The sequence below is a fragment of the Lithobates pipiens genome, unplaced genomic scaffold (genome assembly GCF_037356315.1).
Source record: "Lithobates pipiens isolate NorthernLeopardFrog02 unplaced genomic scaffold, aLitPip1_a1.2 Scaffold_16, whole genome shotgun sequence".
NCBI lineage: Eukaryota > Metazoa > Chordata > Amphibia > Anura > Ranidae > Lithobates > Lithobates pipiens.
This window is the reverse complement of record NW_027507748.1, coordinates 223,143,245-223,161,661: the sequence shown is the minus strand read 5'-3', so window position 1 is coordinate 223,161,661 and position 18,417 is coordinate 223,143,245. Positions and strand designations below refer to the sequence as shown.

The 18,417-nt window shown below is 41.2% G+C and overlaps 1 protein-coding gene across 1 annotated transcript in view; it reads right to left on the bottom strand.

Annotated features, from left to right (window-relative positions):
- PLCXD2 (phosphatidylinositol specific phospholipase C X domain containing 2) overlaps positions 1–14,891 on the bottom strand; it is a 52,599-nt gene extending 37,708 nt beyond the window's left edge. The window contains exon 1 of the mRNA XM_077481118.1: positions 14,582–14,891. Within this exon, the coding sequence (XP_077337244.1) occupies positions 14,582–14,666 (85 nt within the window). The 5' untranslated portion in view covers positions 14,667–14,891. The remainder of the gene's footprint in view (positions 1–14,581) is intronic.
- Between the last annotated feature and the right edge of the window lie 3,526 nt (positions 14,892–18,417).

The following is an 18,417-nucleotide window of genomic DNA, read 5'->3' as shown; positions in this document are numbered from 1 at the left end:
CTCCAACCCCCAGTTTTGGTATGTTGCAATATAGTAATGTACATAAAGGTGTTATAGCTAGCTGTTACACATCATTACTCTCCATCTATTTGGAAGTGTATCCCTGCAAGGCAATGGAACAGTGGCTGATCTGGGGGAATCGAACAGCGCGCAATGGGAGATGGCATTGGAGGCGGTGCATGATAAGTTCCCTAAATATCTTTGTGCCTTTTCTAACTGTACATCTTGTTGAGAGTACATTCTACTCCTCTTAAATTGTTCAAGATGGAACTTCTCCCTGACCCTGCCTGCCCTAAATGTAGCAGTGACCATGGAGATCTTATTCATGAGCTATGGCGCTGTCTAAACTTACATACTGTAGATACTGGGAATCCATACTTTCTACCATTAATGAAGCATTTCGGTGTACTTAACCCACGGACACCAAGTGCTCTTTATTAGGAATGCTAGATGATGTAATCTCAGATGCATTTGTTAAGGAAGCAGTCTCCAGGGCCCTGTTTCAGGAACGCAGAGTCATTTTGCTCCACTGGAAAGGTGATTCCCTTTCTACCCATAGAGAATGGGTAACTCATATGGGCACCACTGATCCCCATGCGTCTGTTTTTAGCGGATAGGATCGTATTTGATGTCATCTGGTTTGCCTGGAAAACTGACCTAGACGGTCCGCCCGTGTGAAGGTGCCCAAAGACAGAGAGGTTAATTTACTAAAACTGGAGAGTGCAGAATCTGGTGCAGCTCTGCAAAGTAACCAAGGATCTTCCTTTTTTTTTTTTTTTTTGTGAACGCTTAATTGAACAAGCTGAAGTTAGAAGCTGATTGGCTACCATGTACAGCTGAACCAAATTTTGCACATTCCAGTTTTAGCAATCAACCCCACATTTTAATGCACAAAGTACATGACATTCATTTGGCTGAAAGTATACTAATTGTTCATAGCTGAAGGCTGGACTGCATTACCATATGACTTGTTTTTTAAGCCTTGGAAGCTGATTTCTGGTTGGCTGTAGCCTGCTATTGCATGTAAGTGTACATATTAAATGGCATTATATGGATTTGCACGCTTTACAGGTTAAACTCTTTGGTCTTCTAATTAACATACCAAGACTAATGTTCAAAGGATTGTATTAACTGCTTTAATCTATTGTAGTTCAATGAGCAAAGGGTGTAAATCCTCAAGGCATAAATGTGGATTTTGCTTACATTTATGCAATGCATTTTTTTTATACTAAGTCACAAAGTCGCAATCTGCTTACCAAAAGCATATGTAAACCCAGTCACTAATATCTTATATAGGCTTAAAGTGTATTTCCACCTTTGCAGTCAAGTTTGAGATACCCCCCAGTGCATGTTTGTTACATATTCCCATTTACACAATGTACTCAAAAATAATTTGTACTTCATGGGCAACCTTTAGAACAGATGGCAATGTAAAGATAAGGAACAACGGGGAGTTACTGAGTGCGAATTCTCACTCTATGTCAGGGATATGCAATTAGCGGACCTCCAGCTGTTGCAGAACTACAAGTCCCATGAGGCATAGCAAGACTGACAGCCACAAGCATGACACCCAGAGGCAGAGGCATGATGGGACCTGTAGTTTTGCAACAGCTGGAGGTCCGCTAATTGCCTATCCCTGCTTTATGTGAAACCACTGCACTAATAGGTAAATAGTATACTTCCTTGTTAGAACAGATTCTCAAAATGAAGTATAACATTTCCTTATTAGGGAACACACTCATAAAACCATACAGGCTGTAACTGGTGGTCACTGGTAGGTGAAAGGAGGGATCCTGGGGTTTCTGTTGGGGGGAAGAGGGAGTTTTTTTTTGGTGCACGTGTCTTCGCTGGGGAGATTCACACCACTATTTATCCTTGTGACCACTGTAACCAAGACAAAACATTAGGGAAAATCCCACATATTACAATTTTTATTAAAGCAAGAGAGGGTAATTCTTTCAATGGGAGAACCTATTCCAGTGACAACAGTCTAAACGGGCTCCGATTAGGGGTATGCCCTTGAAATGCGTAAGCTATTATGCACAATTGAGGCAGTGCCTACGTTTACTATAATGCCCCATACACACGAGCGAAATTTACGACAGAAAAAGTCAGACGGGAGCTTTTAATCGTATATTCCGACCCTGTATATGCCCCATCGGGCTTTTTACGTCAAAAATTCTGACGGACCTAGAAAGAGAACATGTTCTATATTTTTCAGACAGAACCAATTCCTATCGGGAAAAACGCTCGTCTGTATGCTGTTCCGATGGACCAAAAAACGTCACATGCTCTGAAGCAAGTACGAGACGGAAGCTATTGGCTACTGGCTATTGAACTTTCTTTTTCTAGTCCCGTTTTACGTGTTATATGTCATCGCGTTCTTGAAGGTCGGAATTTGCTGTGATTGTGTGTACGTAAGACAGCTTGAGCGGAATTCCGTCAGAAAAATCTTCAGAGTTTATTCCAATGGGAAAACCGGTCATGTGTACGGGGCATAAGGGTTCAACATCTGTGCATATCAGCTTGAGAGATTTTTAGCTTTATGGATTTTATGTAGCACAGATGTGCTCTCTATCTTGGTCTACTGTTTAAGGATTTCCCAGTCTGGAAGATCCTCACTGGGAACCGCATTTGCCTTTTCAGTGGATACAGTAGCCCATTTAAATGAATAGGCTGCTGTGCACAAGCAATGTGGCCCCAGGGCAACTGCACAAGTGTAAATCTAGCCTCAGAGACCATTTGACAGGCAATCAGGATGCGTTGTATCGCTTTACCGCCTGCTTTAACCCCTCGAACTCCACATTAGCACACCGCAACTGTGTGCATTGCACGTGGTTCTGGGAAACTTGTAGAGGGGGACAGTAGAGCCACAACTCAACTATGAAGTTTTACTGCCCCTCAAACACTAATATGAGCAAGCCCTAAGACACTCCTGACCTCAACATTTTGTATCCTTTTTACACTTGAGCATTGACGGTTGATTTTAGATTTTATTTGCAGGGATTGAACCCTAACTGTCATTGCAGCAGATTTTCTGATATTGAATAATTGCTACTTGTCTCAACCCATATACATTATATTGTGAAAAGTATTGGGACGCCTGCCTTTACATCAACATGAACTTTAATGGCATCCCAGTCTTAGTCCGTAGGATTCAATATTGAGTTGGCCCACCCTTTGCAGCTATAACAGCTTCAACTCTTCTGGGAATGCTGTCCACAAGGTTTAGGAGTGTGTCTCTGGGAATGTTTGACCATTCTTTAAGAAGCGCATTTGTAAAGTCAGGCACTGATGTTGGATAAGAAGGCCTGGCTTGCAAGGCCCATAAAGACAGGGATGAGCGAGTTTGGGATGGAAGAACTTGACTGGCCTGCATAGAGTCCTGACCTCAACCCCACAGATCAACTTTGGGGTGAATTCGAGTGGAGGCTGCAAGCCAGGCCTTCTCACCCACATCAGTGCCTGACCTCACAAATGCGCTTCTGGAAGAATGGTCAAACATTCCCATAGACACACTCCTAAACCTTGTAGACAGCCTTCCCAGAAGAGTTGAAGCCATTATAGCTGCAAAGGGTGGGCCAACTTAATACAGAAGCCTACGAACTAAAGTGAAAACAGTGCAGCTCTAGAAATGAAATGACGAGTATTGCCATATGACCATACCATGGTATACAAAATAAATTGTGATTAGCATACACAAAAAAACAGTAGTTGTATAGTCCCCTTGGTGATTAACCTCCCTGGCGGTATGATTATGTCAGAAATTTGCGTTTCAAAGTGGTACAAATATTTGGCATGGAAATTTGGCGTTTTATATTGTAGGTCTGTAATTCTTAGGAATAACATAATTAAATCTGTCCAAACCAGAGTCTAATAAACATCCCGGGTATGATAAAGTTTGAAACACAAAATCATAAATTATAATATAATAAATAACTATAAATAATTCTAACAAATAATAATAATAACATTTATTCAATAAAGTAATCAAATCAAAATCACAGAAATTTGCTCAGTTGCAGAATTGTTGCTGTCGTTACTTTCAGTGTTTGATGACAAATCTCCCACAAATCACTATCGCTCAATTATGCAAGTGATTCTAATTCACTATTGGCTGTTTTCTATCTGGTCTAAAACTGCTTTTGACGCAACCGAGAAGGGACACTTTTTGGTTGCTATGGACAATCTCAAGTTTCCAGGCAGAAAGAACAGTATGTATATATATATATATATATATATATATATATATATATATATATATATATATATATATATATATATATATAAAATATAAAACTGCATGCAGGGCACTGGACAAAGCACTAGTGACAAAAGGAAGGTGAAATGATTTAATACAGTAATGGAATCTGTAAGATTACAATGTATTGTATGTGTCTTGTTTTTTGCACTTTTTAAATTTGCCGCCGGGCTCTGTCCCCGTGCATCGCGGCGCTCGCAGGGAACGGAGCCCAGCACACAGTACTTCGGGCGGCGTACACACCCTGTGGACACAGCGGGAGGACATTGTAAGATCCTGGGGACAAAGTAAGCAACTTTCCCAGGATACTGAGATGCAATCCCGAGTTTGGCTCGGGGTTACTGCTTTTGGTAATGCAAATTCAGCCCGAGCCACACATGGGATTCCTGCCAGTTAGGTTAAAATGTTAATCCATTTATATAAGTTGATGGGAAAGAATCCAGGAGTGTAGGACTAAAGGAGTGACCACCGTGTGTGCATCCTCCACCCAGGGGAGAAGATTAAATACGCTTACCAGAAAATAGCATCAATCAGGCATATGATATCAACACTCTGGATCAGGATGGTAATGTCCAAGATGTTAAAAGCCATCTTTTACTATCTTGGACCATCCTGATCCATAATACCAGCTTCCGGGTCAAGGGTTGCCTGAATTGGCTCAGCTGAGGAAGAAGAATTGCACCACTCGCTATCCAGAGCATTGATATCATATGCTTGATTGATGCTACCTTCTGGTAAACATATTTAATCTTCTCCCCTGGGTGCACACACGGCAGTGACTCCTTTAGGGGACTACACAACTAATATTGATTTACTATTCGCACAGTGCACTTCATTTAGCGATACTATCAATTAACCCCCCTGACGATATTCCCGAGTCTGACTCGGGGTGGATTTTTTATACCAAGAGCGGTATCCCCGAGTCAGACTCGGGACTGCATCGCTGGATCCAGGAGGAGGTTTACTTACCTTCTCCCTCGGATCCAGCGTTGTCTCCCCGCTGTACGAGCGAGCCGTGTCTCGCTCGATGCATCACATCGCCGATCTCCGTGCCCTGCGAGCGTTGCGACGCACGGGCACGGAGATCGGCGCCAAATTCAAAAAGTGAAACAAACAGTAAACATACAGTATAATGTAATCTTACAGATTACATTGCTGTATGTAAATATTTCACATCCCCGTTGTCCCTAGTGGTCTGCCCAGTGTCCTGCATGCAGTTTTATATAATAAAAACTGTTCTTTCTGCCTGGAAACTGGAGATTGCCCATAGCAACCAAAACTGTCACTGTACATCAAAAATGATTTTAGACCAGCTAGAAAACAGCGATAATAAATTAGAATCACTCGCAGAATTGAGCGATAGCGATTTGTGGGGAGATCCGTCATCAAATACTGAAAAGTAATGACAGTGACAATTCTGCAACTGAGCAAATTTCTGTGTTTTTGATTTGATTACATTATTGAATAATTTTTATTATTGTTATATTATTATTTGGTACAATTATTTATAATTATTTATTATATTATAATTTATGATTTAATTTTTCAAACTTTATCATACCCGGGATGTCTGCTAGACTCTGGTTTGGACAGATTTAAGAGAGTTATTCCTAAGAATTGCAGGACTACAATATAAAACGCCAAATTTTCATGCAAAATAATGGTACCGCTTTTAGCACCTAAAATCCGAAATAATCGTACCGCCAGGGAGGTTAAAGGATGGTGTTAGAGTTTTTTGTATATGCTAGTCAAAATGTATTTTGTATACCATGGTATGTTGATATGTCAATACTCAACATTTGATTTCTAACGCTGCATTGTTTTCACTTAATTCATGCACGCAATCTTTAAGATTGTAGCTCTGGCTGTTATTGTTTATTTATGTGTATATCGCAGTATTTTATATTAACTCCTTGAACCCTACGGACTAATGCTCCGTACACACGGTCGGACCTTCCAACTGAAAATGTGCGATGGGATCGTGTTGTCGGAAAATCCGATCGTGTGTGGGCTCCCTCGGATTTTTTCTTTCAGAATTTCTGACACACAAAGTTTGAGAGCAGGATATATAATTTTCCGACAACAAAATCCGATCATTTAAATTCCGATCGTGTGTAGACAATTCAGACGAACATGCTCAGAATAAGACGACAGCTATTGGCTACTGGCCGGTTTATAGTCTCATCATACGTGTTCTACGTCACCGTGTTCAGAGCAATTGGATTATCCGACAACTTTGTGTGTATTCTAGACAATTTTGGCCCAAAATCCGTCGGACAATGGATTTTGTCGTCGCAAAGTCCGACCGTATGTACAGGGCATTAGACTGGGATGCCATTAAAGTGTATGTGAATCTGAGAAAATCCAAGAAAATCAATTCTGTGGTGATTCAGCTGCATGTTATTGTACTAATAAATGGTATAAGTGTACTACAGGCATACCCCACTTTTAAGTACACAATGGGGTTTATTTACTAAAGCTGGAAAGTGCAAAATCAGGCTCACTTCTGCATAGAAACCAATGAGCTTCCAGGTTTTATTACCAAAGCTGAGGTTAGAAGCTCATTGGTTTCTATACAGAAGTGAGCCTGATTTTGCGCTTTCCAGATTTAGTAAATAAAACCCATTGTGTACTTAAAAGTGGGGTATGACTGTACTTGCCCCATTATTCCCTGCACACCCAGTGCTTAACAAAAATGGGATGACTCTTGAATCCCACTCACCTACTGACTGGAGTTAGCAAGGGATGGATGGAGAGAATGGAGCATTGTTCTGATCCAGGTTAAATCCTCACGTGACTTAATCTGCTTGTCTTTAGTCTCCATAAGTGCACATCATATTTCCAGGTATGTGTATAAGTGCCATAAATGCATTTCTATATTATAGTCTAAACTGTACAAGACTTTGTATAATTGCCCATTTAAAGATTTTCTTTGAAGCACAGTTTTGAAGCTCTTTAAATATACTAGAATTAGTAACAATGGAATCTGGCAGGGCAGGGTACGTAAGCATATTTTCGATGTAAGGATGCAATTTTATGAATGCAGCTGTTCTACAGAGAATTTACACACCTTTTTACATTTAATTGCTGTAAGACCCGTTTCACACCGAGGCAGTTTTCAGGCATTTTAAGTGCTAGGAATAGCACATGTAAAGTGCCTGAAAACTACCCGCCATGCCGCCTGAGTGCTTACACACTGGCGCAGTGCGCTTTCGGGACATTAGAAAAAGTCCTGCGAGCAACATCTTTGGGACGGTTTGGGAGTGCTGTATATAGCTCTCACAACACCCCTGCCCATTGGAATGAATTGGCAGTGCAACCTGAAAAACGGTTTGGAAGCTCTGCAAAACAGGGACGCTTTTAACCCCTTATTTGGGGTTAAAAGCGGCCCACTAGTGGCCAAAACAGCGCTAAAGCATTGCTAAAATGAGCGGTGCTTTAGCGCTCGCGTGGCTGTGGCCCCAGTGTGAAAGGGGTCTAAATGGGAAAACATATCCAAATCATGACCAGGTAATGCTTTACCAAGCTTTTGAAAGGTAACTAGCAATAGGCCTAATTCACTAAGCTATAATAATTACTATTGGCCAAATTCTATTCTAAGCAGTAAGAGTCAATAAAAGAGCTCAAAATAACAATCATTGTCCTGAAATTAATGATTTGTATGGCAATATAGTATACAGTCATACCCCACTTTTAAGTACACAATGGGGTTTTATTTACTAAAGCTGGAAAGTGCAAAATCAGGCTCACTTCTGTATAGAAACCAATCAGCTTCCAGGTATCTTGTCTTGCATACACACGGTTAGACAAATGTTGGTCAACAATTACGAACGGCAAAAAGTCCGACATCAAATGTTCGATACACACGGTCGGACTTTCAGCCAACAAGCTCACATGCAACATTTGTTATCGGAAAATCCGATCGTGTGTATGGGGCATAACAGTGAATAGGGGTTTTGTTTGGGGAAGTCCATTCACTCCAAAATCAAATGTTAATGCAAATGTTTTTTGACATACATTCGAACAATATTCGTCAAGTCACCAAATGTTCTGAGAATATTTGTACGAAAATTTGTTCAAAAATCGAATGGTGTATGGCCAACTTGCATGCCTACCTTTTTTTTTTATTGCATGAGAATACATTTTGGATTGCACAGATAATTTTACATTACGAATATTGCTTGTGCATGGCGTCACTACTTGCAGAGGAATCATATTCTCTAGTTTACACATTCATTAACCACTTCAACCCCGGAAGAATTTACCCCCTTCCTGACCAGAGCACTTTTTGTGATTCGGCACTGCGTCGCTTTAACTGACAATTGCGTGGCCGTGCGACGTGGTTCCCAAACAAAATTGATGTCCTTTTTTTCCCCACAAATAGAGTTTTCTTCTGGTGGTATTTGATCACCCCTATGTTTTTTATTTTTTTGAGCTACAAACCAAAAAAGCGACAATTTTGAAAAAAACAAATTTTTTACTTTTTGCTATAATAAATATCCCCCAAAAATATTTTAAAAAAAACATTTTTTTTCTCGGTTTAGGCCGATACGTATTCTTCTACATATTTTTGGTAAAAAAAATCGCAATAAGCGATTTTTGATTGGTTTGAGCAAAAGTTATAGCGTTTACAAAATAGGGGATAGTTTTATGGCATTTTTATTAATAATTTTTTTTTTTTAAATGGCAGCGATCAGCGATTTTTATCGTGACTGCAACATTATGGTGGACACATCGGACACATTTTTGGGACCATTGTCATTTATACAGCAATCACTGCTATACAAATGCACTGATTCCTGTGTAAATGACACTGGCAGTGAAGGGGTTAACCAGGAGGTGGCAGTGAAGGGGTTAAGTGTGTCCTAGGGGCGTGTTGCTGACTGTGGGGGGGTGTGGCTGTGCACATCACTGATCTCAGCTCCAATCACAGGGAGCAGAGATCAGTGTCACTTGTTTCTAGGCAGAACGGGGAGATGCATGTTTACTATAGCATCTCCCTGTTCTTCCTCTCCGTGAGGCAATCGCGGGTATCCCTGTGGCGATCGAGACCGCGGGACCCGTGCCCGATTCATGGAGCTTCCTGCGAGCATGCCCCCGCTGCCTCTTAAAGGGCAACGTACAGGTACGTGATTCTGCCTGTACGTGCCCTTCTGCCGACGTATATTGGTGTGAGGCGGACAGGAAGCTGTTCATTTTCACAGGAGAGAGATCTGAGATTAATTATGCTGAGACAGAATGGCTGTTAAGGTAGATACTGCCATGGATACATTTTTACTTCGCTAAATTCAATGTGGCATAGGATCACCCAACAACCAGTCCATTTCATTCAAGCTAAGGGTCATGTCACATTAGTGATCCTGTCACTGCTGACAACTCAGGATTGCATAACTTCCAACATTTTGAGATGGGAATGAGGGACACCTACTAGCAAACATATGTAGGCATAGGACACGCCCCCTGACACACACCCTTATTAATTAATTAACCAAAAAAAGTTTATGAAATCTACAAGGGCTTTTTTTTACCACTAATATTCCTTTATATTGGCTTTTAACATTTACAAATGCAGCAATTTAGAAATTGGATGACAGGTTTAGCGCTGGGAAACAGTTTTTGAAAGATAAAAAGTGCATTTTATATACAACTATATGGATCAGACCACAATGAGGGACAAATGAGAAGGAAAGAGGGACATTGCTCCAAATCAAGGACAGTCCCTCGAAATCAGGGACAGTTGGGAGCTATGGGATTGCCAAGAGAGTGGAATGAACACTCACTTGTTCCTATTGCATTGCTCCCTGGCTTTTGTTCTGTTGCCTTTCTCTTGTTGGCAAGCGACATTCTCCAATGTTTCAGCCATACCATGCAGGTAAGTGCTCTATTTATTGATCTCATTGTTAGTAATTGTTGCCAGAAACATACCTTGTCCTACGTTATAACAAATATAGGCGCACTAATCCAAGAGTCAATTTTTTACCCAATGCAATTAAATTATGTTCTATATTGGAAAAAAGTCCATATAATAAAACTTTAAAAACGTCTATGTAAGATTTCAAATGGAAAAGGGACTCAATCCAGGGGATGCACGCAGGGCTGCCATCAATGTAGAATAGAAACCATATTCTGAGGGTGCAGAAAAAAAACAAGAGGAGAGGCGCCTCTGGGTGTATTCGTTTTAAACTACTACTGCACCCAGAGGCGCCTCTCCTCTTGTTTTTTTCTTGTCCTACGGAAGGTCTGATTTTTGGCCATGCACACATCAATTAACAAGCAATATGGACGATGTTCCACTATTTTTATTGCAAAATATATCAAACCAACTGTCCACCAACAGTTTTTTTTTTTTGATCTTTTGAAACTGTGAAAAAAAATGCAGAATGTTGTTGCTAGGTTGTCTTTGTCTATTGTTAGGCTTATAATCCTTAGCTTCTTGTGGAAGTTAATGAGCTGAGGCCTGTAAATCACCTAACAGCCTCTCTCTCTCTGTAAGTGTGGAGGAAGACCTTAATGCTTTCCTAGAGAACCTCTATAATCCGTAAATGTACTGTATTATTATTATTGTATTCCAATGTTCCTTATCAATAGTAATGTAATATTAATCAGGTTAAAGCAGAACTGTAGCAAAATAAAAAATACATATTTTATACAGTCGGTAAGCTTGCTCCCACATGCGGCAGCCCTTGCTGCCCCTCTGAAACGTGATCCACAGTGAATAGGACGTTTGAAGAGGCGATATGTGACCTTTTTTAACGCCTGTTTTAACCCTTAAAAAAATGCTGAACCATTGCAGCGCAACCACTTTCGTTGCTGGGCTATGTCACATTAGTGATCCTGCTGGCATCTCATCTATAACAGGTTTCGATGCCGCACTATACACTTAAATGGGTTGCTGTGGTACCGTACACTAAATGTGATGTGTAAGCAAGCCCTAACCTGCCAGCTTTTTTTTTTCTGAGTCCCCCCCTTGTTGATCCTGCCATTAGATCTGTTAATCTTCCACGTCCTGTAACATATCATGCTGTCTAACAAAAGTGTCAGTTACAGGGTTGGAACATATTAAACTGGTGGGGTGCTTAAAATGGTCAACTTTTATTCCTATGTCTGAAAGGGATACTAAAGTCTCCTTTTTTTTCTTTAAAAATAATAAAACATGTTATACTCACCTCCTCTGTGCAGTTGGTTTTGCACAGGGCAGCCCAGATCCTCCTCTTCTGTGATCCTGGCCCCTCCCTCCTGTTGATTGTCCCCACAACAAGCAGCTCTGTGTGTCCATTCTGACATGCGCAATTTGGCACCGCCCCCTCTCTCCTTATTGGCTAGCTGACTTTAATTGACAGCAGCTGGAGCCAACAGGGCTGCTGCTATGTTTCAGCCAGAAGGGAGATTCCTGGATGGCTGAGGCACTCGTGCACATCGCTGGATCAGGATGGGGCTCAGTTAAGGGGGGCTGCTGCACACAGAGGGGTTTTTATCTTAATGCCTAGAATGCATTATGATAAAAAAAAATTCTGCCTTTAAAATGACTTGAAACCTTACTAGTCCATGGAATCCAGCATTGTGTTCCATGCAGGTGCAATTTCCCTTGCTCCATTCTGCTCCCCTGAAAAAAGTCCTTGAATCGGCAGGCATCCCAGAAGGCAGTTTGCGAGAACACGGGCATGAGCAGAATAGTTCTCTGGCCACTGCATGTCTTCACATGTGACAGACCCCCCTGCACATATGCAGACCACTGTCATTTATTATCAGGTTGATCTGTCTCACTAACTGCCTCCTAAGATGCCTGTTGTCGACACGCCAGGATGTAGTGGGTGGCTGAACACATAATCCTCACCTAGATGCAGGGCTTTCTTCAGGGGGAACTTGGTGGAACTCAGTTCCACCACCTCTGGCTAAGACCCTTTGGTGCCTTCTCTCCACAATCACTTGTAAACACAGAAGTGTGGTTTCTGTGTTTACAAGTGACAGCTCTACACTCTGTGTGTAATCCCCCCCCCCCCCCCCAACTCTGCACTCCGTATGTAATGCAATCCTAATATTTAATGCCCCTTTAAGACCCTTCTAGTTTGTGAAATATGACCACACCCACTATTTGATGTGATTTGGAGGGTGTGTGTAGGGGGAGGGGTTTTGGGGGGTTGTGGTTGAGACAAAAAGCCCTGCCTAGATGACATCTTAAAAGTGAAGGTGTAAAAAAAAAAAATGAAGTATCTGTGTAAACTACATGTTTATCTAAGACCACCTTTCCATAGGGCCAACTCTACTTGCACAATTTCAGCACAGAAAGTCACCCTGGTAAAGAAGTGGAAAAATAATAGATCTACTGGCGGGACCAACGAGGAATGAAACTATGTTGAACAACCGGTTCAGTTTAACCACATGCCGACCAGTGCACAATATATGTCAGCACAATGGCACGGCTGGGCAAATGGGCGAACAGGTTAATTTGCGGCATTGTGGGCGTGTCCGCCGCAAAATTCTGTGACTATGCCTGCAGGTCCCGCGGACCCTTTGTCTGCTGGGGGCCCGCGATCGTGCCATGGAGTGGCAGAACGGGAAGATGCCTTTTGTAAACAAGGCATTTCCCTGTTCTGCCTAGTGACAAGACAGGGATCTACTGCTCCCTGTCATCGGGAGCAGTGATCGCTGTCATGTCAGTGGTAGCCCATTCCCCCCACAGTTAGAATCACTCCCTAGGACACACTTAACCTCTTGATCGCTCTCTAGTGTTTAACCCCTTCCCTGCCAGTCTCATTTACAGAGTAATCAGTGCATTTTATAGCATTGATTGCTGTATAAATGACAATGGTCCCAAAATAGTGTCAAAAGTGTCTGATGTGTCCGCCATAATGTTGAAGTCATGACAAAAATCACAGATCGCTGCCATTACTAATAAAAAAAAAAATAATAAAAATGCCATAAATCTATCCCCTATTTTGTAGACGTGATAACTTTTGCGCAAACCAATCAATATATGCTTATTGTGATTTTATTTCTTTTTTTACCAAAAATATGTAGAAGAATACATATTGGCCTAAACTGAGAAAGAAATTTGTTTTTTTTATATATTTTTGGGGGATATTTATTATAGCAAAAAGTATAAATTATTGTGGTTTTTTTTCAAAAAAAAAAAAAAACGCAGAGGAGTTCAAATGTCGCCAAAAGAAAGCTCTATTTGTGGGGAAAAAAAAGAATGTCAATTTTGTTTGGGAAAAAAAAAAATTGGAAAGCCCTAGGGCAAACGCTGTGCTATAACCGAAAAATGAAATGAATAATCAAATTAATAATAAATAACTAAGCAACTGACACCAAAAAAGTCCAGTACTGAAAACTTCTAAATAAACATACAATAACAAAACAGATGCAGCGCTGCATCTGTTTTGTTATTGTCATTTTGTTTGGGTGCAACATCGCACGACCGCGCAATTGTCAGTTAAAGCGACGCAGCGCCGTATCGCAAAAAGTGCTCTGATCTGGGAGGGGGGAAATCCTTCCGGGGCTGAAGTGGTTAAAAAAAAGAAAGGCAAAACATTTGTGTTGAATTCCCCCCCCCCCTTTTTTTTTAAATAAGTTATCACATACCCTCTGTTCTCAGGTGCATAGAGAGCTCAGAGAGCTGGGGGAGGAGAAACAACAACACACTGGTCTTCCCAGTAATTGGCTGTGTGGGGGGATATGCATGCAAGTCTGAGCATTAGAGGAAAAAAAGATTCTAAGCACAGCCAGAAAACAAACCACATCATGCTCTCATGCTAAGTGTGGTCAGTTTTTAATAGCAAAGCAGACGGACTGGCAGGAACATCAGGGATTTTACACCTAGGAAGCACTACAAAGAGAACAGGATAGCTTTTCATACAAGTACATCGTACAGAAGGCACAGATCACGAATATGAAATGTTGCTGTAACGTATTCTTTAACCGCATCATATATGTCACTTTTAACATTGTTACATAAACAGTACGAAATAACCAAATTTCTTTAAAGAAAAAAAATAAAATAACGGACTTCTGATGCTAAAAATCACAATTTGTTATTTTGTTTGTGTGTTTGAGCTATGCTAACATCGCAGCGTTTGAGTACAAAGCTCCACGCCGTCACCTAGTATTGAAGTGAATCATTCGCTGAAACGATGACAGCTCGTGACACACCTCACATTCTTCTGGCGCCAATCCTATGATTGTAACAATGTTAATTGCACCTCTAATTGCTACGTATTCAGGACTGCATACCATTCATACAAGAAGCATAAGCTATTGGCAATACAGAAATAAAATATAATTAAATTTTTTTTATTAAATGTAAAAAAATAAAAGACATACCTGGTATGGCTAAGGTAGCTAGAGGCAATGTACTCAGACAGACTGGCAGTGTGCCCATCCAATCTTCATAACTTTTCACTGCCATGGTTTACTCCTCTTGTCTTTCAGCAATGTTCAGTCCAAGGTCAATGTATATATCTGTTGCTATCCCAGCATCTCTGGTTGAGGGGGAGGCTGATCTATATAGTGCTGTCTGATTGCACTTCCTGGAACACTGGGGGGAAGCAGCCTTCCGTATTGTCAGCACCACAGACAGCTCTGAGCATGACTGCACAGCTAAGCGACTTATGTCTGTTTGCTGAGTAAGCTGGGCTGTACCTCTCATCCAGCCTGTCACTAAGACGTGCCATCATGAGCCATGACTGCTGGCACGCCACCTGGAGGTGAAATGAGGTTAATCCCCGTCCAGGCAGCTGTACGGTTTATTTTACAATGAGCTCTCAGTAACCCGTTTCATTCTAAATATCCTTTGTCACAGAAGCATTATAAATCCATTCATTTTTAATAGAAGATCCTGAATCAGCTTTGAGGTTTTTAAAAAATAAAATACAATTTTCGTTAAGTTTAAGTTTTAGTAAAATTTACAGTTTTTTCATAGAAATTCTAGGTGGTGCCATAAATTGGGTGCCAATGTGCATCTATAACATACCCTCCAATATTAAAAAAAATATATATTATATATATATATATATATATATATATATATATATATATATATATATATATATATATTAGGGCAGTTACTGATTACATTTTTTGTGTTCGATGAATCGATTTTTTTTAATTAATCAACTAATTTCGAATAATTCTAACGCACATACGGATCCAACTACTTTTAGCTGATCTCCTTGCATTGCAACTCTGCATTAGTCAGTGGTAAACACTATATACAATCACCCGACACTAGTTCGTTTCCGCAATCCATGACTTAACTTCACAGTTCACACAAATACGTTTTAAATTCAAACTGTAGCACCAGCTACGACTAAGGCTATTCCCGTAATGCGTCAGGCAATTACCATTATGTACCAATAAACGACACTTCAAGGATTACAGTGTTGCCGGCTCTTCTTACTACTGCTGCATTGGAATGTGTTGGGACACATTGAGCCTCGGCACCTGTGAGTGGACCTGGTGTATGGATTGAGTTGTCCCTGCAGAAAGCACTGTTACCTTTCTTCTTTTCCAAACTGTAGCACTGACGTAAGTAATTTTTTTTTCCCCACAGTAGAGTGACAATCCCTCCACCTCCGGTCTAACTAATCCCTCTCCCCTTATGGCATGGACCCCTGTGCAAACAGGTGGTCATGCAAGCGGGTATCAAAAGGGTTAACACGGACCATAAACTTCTCTCATGTATCCTTAGATCTCAGCAAGGACGCCAGGTCATGGGTAGAAAGAAAAGATCTAAGTGCTCACCGCTTAAGTATAAGATTTCATTTTTGTGTTCAAACACAAACTACTCACATAAAGATGATAAAAACACAGCATGTAAAGCCGACAATCGTGTTAGTTCCGTAGGGCAGCAGCGGGTGACATCATGCGTAGCTCCTCCCTGTACGCGTTACGTTCAATCAGAACTTCGACGTCACCGGACTCCTCCCCCTTCCCTTCGTTAGCAGACGGAGGCACTTGGGGAAGGGGGAGGAGTCCGGGGACATCGATGTCACCGGATCTCTGACAGAACTCCCTGAAGACCAGGAAGCCAGCAGAGAGGGCAGAGAGTACTGATCAAAAGAATTTTGATCGATCAAAAAAATTAATAGATTAATGGAGGAATTCATCTTTCATTTCCACAGCCCTAATAAATATATATATATATATATATATATATATAAAATAGTATCTCATAAAAGTTAGCACCCCTCACATTTTTGTAACTATTTTATTATATCTTTTCACGGGACAACACTGAAGAAATGACACTTTCCTACAATGTAAAGTAGTGAGTGTACAGCTTGTATAACAGTGTAATTTTGCTGTCTCCTCAAAATAACGCAACACACAGCTATTAACCTCCTTAGCGGTATTCCCAAGTGTGGCTCGGGGCGAATTTTCAGTACCAAAAGCGGTAACTCCCGAGCCACACTCGGGATCGCATCGCAGGATCCAGGCAAAGTTACTTACCTTGTCTCCAGGATCCTGCGATTTCCCCCCGCTGTGTGTGTGAGCCGTGTCCTCTGCCAGATCTATCATGGAGCCAAGCTCTGTTCCCTGCGAGGGTTGCGACGCACGGGAACGGAGCACGGCGCCAAATTCAGAAAGTTAAAAACACACAATACATATACAGTACACTGTAATCTTACAGATCACATTACTGTATCACATTATTTTGCATCTCTTTTGTCCCTAGTGGTTTGTCCAGTGCCCTGCATGCAGTTTTAAATTATAAATACTGTTTTTTCTGCCTGGAAACTGGAGATAGTCCATAGCAACCAAAAAGCATCCCTTTACATCAAAAGCGGTTTTAGACCAGCTAGAAAACAGCGATAATAAATTAGAATAATTTGCAGAATTGAGCGATAGCGATCTGTGGGGAATTCCGTCATCAAACACTGAAAGTAATGACAGCGACAATTCTGCAACTGAGCAAATTTCAGGGTTTTTGATTTGATTACATTATTGAATAATTTGTATTATTATTATTTGTTATAATTATTTATAGTTATTTATAATATAATTTATGATTTTGTGTTCCAAATTTTATCATACCCGGGATGTCTACTAGACTCTTGTTTGGACAGATTTAATTGTGTTATTCCTAAGCCCTTATACACATGGTCGGAGATTCTGTCGGAATCTTTCCTATCGGACCGTTTTGTCGGATATTCTGTGTGTGGTCTGCATCGGACTGTTTCCGTCGGAATATCCAACGGACCAACTTTTCCAACTTGCCTGTAAAATTTTCCGACAAAATGCTCCGATCGGACATACTCCGATCATGTGTAGCCTACTCCGACGGACAAAGTGCCACGCATGCTCAGATCAAATTCCTAGACCAAAGCTATTGGCTACTAGCCTGAACGTAGTCCCGTCGTAACGAAATAACGTCATCACGCTATGTACAATCGGATTTTCTGACAACATGGTCCGACCGTGTGTATGCAACATCACTTCCGGACCCCTTCCGGAATTAATCCGTCGGAATAACTGATGAACGGATTTGGTTGTCGGAATCTCAGACCGTGTGTACAAAGGCTTAGAATTACAGGCCTACAATATAAAATGCCAAATTTCCATGCAAAACATTTTACCGCTTTGAGCATCAAAAAGCTGAAATAATCATACCGGCAGGGAGGTTAATGTCTAAACCGCTGACAACAAAAGTAAGTACACCCCTAAGTGAAAATCTCCAAATTGGTCCCAAAGCGTCAATATTTTTTGTGACCACCATTATTTTCCTGCACTGCCTTAGCTCTCTTGGGCATGGAGTTCACCAGAGCTTCACAGGTTGCCACTGGAATCCCCTTCCACTCCTCCACGATGACATCACAGAGTGGATGTTAGAGACTTTACACTCCTCCAACTTCTGTTTCAGGATGCCCCACAGATGTTCAATAGGGTTTAGGTCTGGAGACATGCTTGGCCAGTCCATCACCTTTACCCACAGCTTCTTTAGCAAGGCAATGGTTGTCTTGGAGGTGTGTCTGGGGTCATTATCATGTTGGAATACTGCCCTGCGGCCCAGTCTCCATAGAGAAGGGATCATGCTCTGCTTCAGTATGTCACAGTACATGTTGGCATTCATGGTTCCGTAAATGAACTGTAGATCCCCAGTGCCAGCAGAACTCATGCAACCCCAGACTATGACACTCCCATCACCATGCTTGACTGTA